The 6,148-nt window shown below is 60.0% G+C and overlaps 1 protein-coding gene across 7 annotated transcripts in view; it reads left to right on the forward strand.

The window, feature by feature from the left end:
- Positions 1 to 6,142, forward strand: part of PUF60 (poly(U) binding splicing factor 60) — a 19,043-nt gene extending 12,901 nt beyond the window's left edge. For 5 of the 7 annotated variants that reach the window (XM_027909373.1, XM_027909372.1, XM_027909374.1 and 2 more), the window contains 7 exons: positions 163 to 231; positions 1,398 to 1,490; positions 2,503 to 2,716; positions 3,359 to 3,549; positions 4,101 to 4,236; positions 4,693 to 4,928; positions 5,706 to 6,142. In XM_027909373.1, the coding sequence (XP_027765174.1) occupies positions 163 to 231; positions 1,398 to 1,490; positions 2,503 to 2,716; positions 3,359 to 3,549; positions 4,101 to 4,236; positions 4,693 to 4,928; positions 5,706 to 6,005 (1,239 nt within the window). In that variant the 3' untranslated portion in view covers positions 6,006 to 6,142. Of the gene's footprint in view, positions 1 to 69; positions 232 to 1,397; positions 1,491 to 2,502; positions 2,717 to 3,358; positions 3,550 to 4,100; positions 4,237 to 4,692; positions 4,929 to 5,705 lie in introns of all 7 variants that reach the window. The other 2 variants (XM_027909378.1, XM_027909379.1) reach the window with 1 other exon arrangement.
- The last annotated feature ends 6 nt before the right edge of the window (positions 6,143 to 6,148 follow it).

Consider the following 6,148-nt stretch of genomic DNA (forward strand, 5'->3'; position numbering starts at 1 on the left):
AGGAGGGGAGGAGGTCGCGGTGTCCGCGTGCCCCCCGGCCCTGACCGGGCAGTCCTTGTCTCGCTACAGATGGCGGCTCAGAGGCAGCGGGCGCTCGCCATCATGTGCCGGGTCTACGTGGGCTCCATCTACTACGAGCTGGGGGAGGACACCATCCGCCAGGCCTTCGCCCCCTTCGGGCCCATCAAGAGCATCGACATGTCCTGGGACTCCGTCACCATGAAGCACAAGGTGGGACGGGGCTCCTGCGCCGGGGGGCGTTCCCTGAACGTTCCCTGCCTGGGCATGGGTGGGCTTTTAGGTGTTTTCCTGCCCACCCCATCCTGGGGTTTAGGAGGTGTGCTGGGAACTCTGGCACAGAGCATGTGGACTGTCCTGGGAGGGGCTGGGTTTCCTGTGTGGCAGCAGGAGCTGATGCCCCAGTGATGAGGCATTTTGGGGTTTCCCACAAGGCTATTTCTTTCAGCCCCAGATCTTAAACACAAAATATACAGCTTTGCAGAGCTTTGGATGGGATATTGGGAAGGAATTTTTCCCTGTGAGGGTGGGGAGGCCCTGGCACAGGTTGCCCAGAGAAGCTGTGGCTGCCCCTGAATCCCTGGAAGTGTCCAAGGCCAGGTTGGATGGGGCTTGGAGCAACCTGGGCTAGTGGGAGGTGTCCCTGCCCATGGCAGGGGGTGGGATTGGGTGGGCTTCAAGGTCCCTCCAGCCCAACTCTTCGATTCCCAGCCCTCAAGGGATGCGTATCCTCTTGTGTCCGTGGCCTTCCTGATGCAGCCAGGAGAGGAAAGGGCCTCGGTCCTCATGGAGCCCAGGCTGCTTTTAGCCCTGGGGATGAATGTTTGCAGCTCCCTGCTCTGCTTAGGGCAGGAGTCTGTGCTGGGAGCCAGGTGTGCCTGGGCTGGGGTGCACGGAATCCCAGGATCACTGAGGTTGGAGAAGAGCTCCAAGGTCATCACGTCCACCCCGTGCCCAATCCCCATCTTGTCCCCAGCCCAGAGCACTGAGTGCCACGTCCAGTCGCTCCTTGGACACCTCCAGGGGTGGGGACTCCACCACCTCCCTGGGCAGCCCCTACCAATGTTTAACAACCCTTTCCAGGAAGAAATTCCTCCTGCTGTCCAACCTGAAGCTCCCTAGAAGGTGCCAACCCGGCACAGCCCTGAGTGAGGCGGGGTTTTGCTGTGGGGCCTCTGAGTCCAAGAGGCTCCAGGAGGATCAGGTGTCCTCGGTGGAATCTCTGCAGGCCTTTTTTGCCTCAATAAAAAAAACTGCCCCAAGGAATCTTCTCAGGCCACGAGCAGGAATCGGTGTGGTGGGAATCATGTAGGGCCCTGGGGGAAGTCTTGGCTGCCTTATCATGGCCTGGAGTGATTCACAGTCTGCTGCTGTCCCAGGGCTTTGCCTTTGTGGAATACGAGGTCCCCGAAGCCGCCCAGCTGGCCCTGGAGCAGATGAATTCTGTCATGCTGGGGGGGAGGAACATCAAGGTGAGTACCAGGAGCGCCCTGAACATTCCTGCTTCTCTTCCCCGGCAATAATAACAGGTTTGTGCCTGGAAATGCTCCCCACGGCCCTGGGGAAGGTGCCTGAAGTCTGGTCCCTGATGGACCTTGGTGTCCAGCATGGGGCTCACGCTGGCTCCAGATGCCTCCTCTCTGAGGAGAAACCCCCCAGCCTGGGAGTCCCAGCTGGGACTGGCTCTGGGCACCTGGCTCAGGTTTTCCCACCCACACGTGGGACTGTCTTGAGGACAAAACAAAGGTGATTTTTTATATGGTGTCTCTGACATGCCCTGCAGGGTCTGGAGGTGGAGGGGGTTTAGGACCCCCCCAAAAGAAGGGTGTAGGAACATTGAGATTTGCTCTCAGAGTCTTTCTCAATCCCTGGAAGTTGGTCCTCGGCAGGCCAGGGAAGATAAATGGGGGAGAATGCAGTGAGGAAGGAGCAGAGTCTGCTCTGGCTCTGTATTCCTGGGTCCCAGTAATGCTGGTTCCCAGAGCCATGGCAGCCATTCCCTGTGCCAGGGGGTCCCTGGGAGGTGTCCTGTGGTGCTGAGTGCCTGGGGGCTGCCTTTGGGCGCTCCGTGGATTGTGTCACAGAATCCCAGGATCACTGAGATTGGAAAAGACCTCCAAGGTCGAGTCCAGCCTGTGCCCGATGCCCACCTTGTCCCCAGCCCAGAGCACTGAGTGCCATGTCCTTCCCTGGACACCTCCAGGGATGGGGAGTCCAAACCTCCCTGGACAGCTCCTTCCAATGTTTAACGACCCTTTCCATGAAGAAATTCCTCCTGATATCCAACCTCCAACAGCTTGAGGCCATTTTCCCCTTGTCCTGTCCCTGTTCCCTGGGAGCAGAGCACCCAGGTCCCCACTCCTGTCAGGGAGTTGCAGAGAGCGAGAAGGTCCCCCCTGAGCGTCCTTTTCTCAGGGCTGAGCCCCCCCAGCTCCCTGCTGGTGCTCCAGCCCTTCCCAGCTCCTCTCCATCCCTGTCCCTCAGGTGGGCAGGCCCAGCAACATCGGGCAGGCCCAGCCCATCATCGACCAGCTGGCGGAGGAGGCCCGAGCCTTCAACCGCATCTACGTGGCCTCGGTGCACCAGGACCTGTCAGATGACGACATCAAGAGCGTCTTTGAGGCCTTTGGGAAGATCAAATCCTGCACCCTGGCCAGGGACCCCACGACAGGGAAGCACAAAGGCTACGGATTCATCGGTACGACCCAGCTGGGCCTGGGCTGGGAGTGGGGTTGGGAGTGGGGGATGGGGGGTATCCTCGGCTCTTGGGGTGGTCTGGGGTTGGGTTTTCCACTCCAGGGGAGGAATTTCATTAAGCATGGGGATGGGAATGAATTTGGGGCAGGTCTGGGCCTGAGCTTAAGAAATATGATTTATAGCAGTGGTGAGGCCCTGTCACAGGCACAGATTGGAGCCCCTCTGCTCCAGAGCCAGGCTGGGAGAGCTCGGAGGGTTCACCTGGAGAAGAGAAGGCTCCAGGGAGACTTGATAGCCCCTTCCAGTGCCTGAAGGGGCTCCAGGAGAGCTGGAGAAGGAATGGGGACACAGGGAATGGTTTCCCACTGCCAGAGGGCAGGGTTAGATGGGATGTTGGGAAGGAATTCTTCCCTGTGAGGGTGGGGAAAGGCTGGCATGGATTTCCCAGAGCAGCTGTGGTTGCCCCATCCCTGGAAGTGTCCAAGGCCAGGTTGGACAGTGCTTGGAGCAACCTGTAACAGCAGGAAGTGTGGCATGGCAGGGGGTAGGACTGAGTGGACTCTAAGGTCCCTTCATCCCAAACCATTCCGTGATTCCATGGCTGAACAATAAGATGCTATCTGTGAATTCCCCCTTCCCGCAGAGTACGAGAAGGCCCAGTCGTCCCAGGACGCCGTGTCTTCCATGAACCTCTTCGACCTGGGGGGTCAGTACCTGCGGGTGGGCAAGGCCGTGACGCCCCCCATGCCGCTCCTGACCCCGGCCACGCCCGGGGGGCTCCCCCCGGCTGCTGCCGTCGCTGCCGCCGCCGCCACCGCCAAGATCACGGCACAGGTGAGGGCTGGCACAGGAACAGAGCACAGGGACAGAGCACAGCACAGGGCAGGGCTGGCACAGCTCAGGCAGGGTACAGAGACAGCTAGAGCACGGCAGAGGGGAGGGACAAAACCTTGGAATTGTTTTGCTCTGCCGTGTTAGAAGCCCCATGAAAACAAGGAAGAGAAGGATGTGGGTGATTAAATCAGGAGCATAATGGCCTGGAAAGCAACAGCAACCAAAACCACTGGGATCCTGGGGTGTATTTTGGGCACGTCATTTCCAGTAGTTTTATGGAAGTGTCTGGGGTTTAACTGGTTGTTCGTGTCGAATGTTGGAATTCTGAGCATCTGAATCAGGGTGTTTATTGGGATTGGAGTTCCAGGAGAATGTTTCTAATCCAAGGCTTGGTGGCTCAGGGTTTCCCAGAGGGGCTGGTGGCACCTTTGTGGTTCCCAGCAGCTCCAGGAACTCCTGGGGATCAGAGTGTCTGGCGTTTCTCCAGCGTGGAACAGCTGGAGTTCCTGGGCAGGACTAACCTGGGTCCCTGTTCTCCCTGTGTCCCACAGGAGGCCGTGGCAGGAGCTGCAGTTCTGGGCACTCTGGCGACGCCGGGACTCGTGTCCCCGGCCCTGACCCTGGCCCAGCCCCTGGGGGCTCTACCCCAGGCCGTGATGGCAGCACAGGCCCCTGGAGTCATCACAGGTGGGGTCCCCTCCCCCTGGCACCTGTGTGACACCTTCCCCTGGCACTCATGTCACCTGTCCTCCTGTCACCTTCCTGCTGGCACCTGTATCAGCTGTCCTCCTGGCACCTCTGTGTCCTCTTCCCTTGTCATTTGTGTGTCCCCTCCCCTTGCCACCTGTGTGTAATGGGTAGGACAGGGCCATGGATTCCCAAGAGGAACACAGGGCACTGAGGGAAAAGCTGGATAATGGGCACTGTGCAGAATCCCATCCCCCAGGTGTCCCTGTCCATCCCCCAGGTGTCCATGACCATCCCCCAGGTGTCCCTGTCCATGCCCAGGTGTCCCTGTCCATCCCCAGGTGTCCCTGTCCATCCCCCAGGTGTCCCTGTCCATCCCCCAGGTGTCCCTGTCCATCCCCAGGTGTCCCTGTCCATGCCCAGGTGTCCATGACCATCCTCCCCGTTCTCTCCCAGGTGTGACCCCCGCCCGGCCGCCCATCCCAGTGACCATCCCGCAGGTGGGGGTGGTGAATCCCATCCTGGCCAGCCCCCCAGCCCTGGGGCTGGTGGAGGTGAAGAAGGAGAAGGAGGAGGAGGAGGTTTTCCAGGAGTCGGAGCGGCCGGAGATGCTGAGCGAGCAGGAGCACATGAGCATCTCGGGCAGCAGCGCCCGCCACATGGTCATGCAGAAGCTGCTCCGGAAGCAGGAGGTGGGTCCCGGGCTGGTCCCAGCTGCCAGGATTATCCCAGGATTATGCCAGGAACACCCTGCAAGCACCTCCGAGCTTGGGGGGCTCAGGGTGCACCTGGCAATGGACCTTGCCCTGCCCTCAGGATGTGTTCACAAGGGCCTGCAGTGCCAGGACAAGAAATGGCTTCCCACTGCCAGAGGGCAGGGATAGATGGGATATGGGGAAGGAATTCCTCCCTGGGAGGGCGGGGAGGTCCTGGCACAGGTTGCCCAGAGAAGGTGTGGCTGCCCCATCCCTGGAAGTTTTCCAGGCCAGGTTGGAGCAACCTAAGCTAGTGGAAGGGATGGGGAAGAACCTGGAATGTCCCAGGTGTGCCAGGGCTGGGCTGGAGGGTGGAGCCTGGAATGCCGCAGGTGCGTGACCCACCTGTGTGTCCTGTCACAGCTGCGGAGCGATGGAACACCTGGGGAATCCTTTGGCTTTGTTGGGAAGGGAAGGGAAGGAAGATGTAAAACCAAACAGGGTGTGATGGTGGTGGTGAGGGAAAGCTAAAAATTAACCTGGATAGCAGCAGCAGTGCCCTGGCCCCCCTGTGCTTCCAGGATGTGTCCCAGGAAAGCCCAAGACATGGGGCATGGCATTCCCCACCTGGGCCACGGTGCTTGAGATGCCCAAGGAAGGAAACTCAGTACCTGTCCCTGAGCACCCGGGCCGTCAGTGCCGTGGGATGTCTGGAAGGAGCCACAGGGCTCTCCGCGTCCCCACTCCCTAATTCCCTGCTCCTTTCCCTCCCAGTCCACGGTGATGGTTCTCCGCAACATGGTGGATCCCAAGGACATCGACGACGACCTGGAGGGGGAGGTGACGGAGGAGTGCGGGAAGTTCGGGGCGGTGAACAGGGTGATCATCTACCAGGAGAAGCAGGGGGAGGAGGAGGACGCCGAGATCATCGTCAAGATCTTCGTGGAGTTCTCCATGGCCTCAGAGACTCACAAGGCCATCCAGGCGCTCAACGGCCGCTGGTTCGCCGGCAGGAAGGTGGTGGCCGAGGTCTACGACCAGGAGAGGTTTGACAACAGCGACCTGTCGGCGTGAGCCGGGAACGCCAGCCTGGAATCTGGGCAGCCCCCAGCTCGGATCCGGTTATGGGCCCAACTCTGATCCTGGGAATTAGCAGAGCTTGGATCTGGGGGATCGGCTCAACTCCAGTCCCGGGGATCAGCCCAACTCCAGTCCCA

This window comes from Empidonax traillii, unplaced genomic scaffold (genome assembly GCF_003031625.1).
Source record: "Empidonax traillii isolate 1590-97213 ecotype Southwest subspecies unplaced genomic scaffold, ASM303162v1 scaffold2086:size66821, whole genome shotgun sequence".
Lineage (NCBI taxonomy): Eukaryota > Metazoa > Chordata > Aves > Passeriformes > Tyrannidae > Empidonax > Empidonax traillii.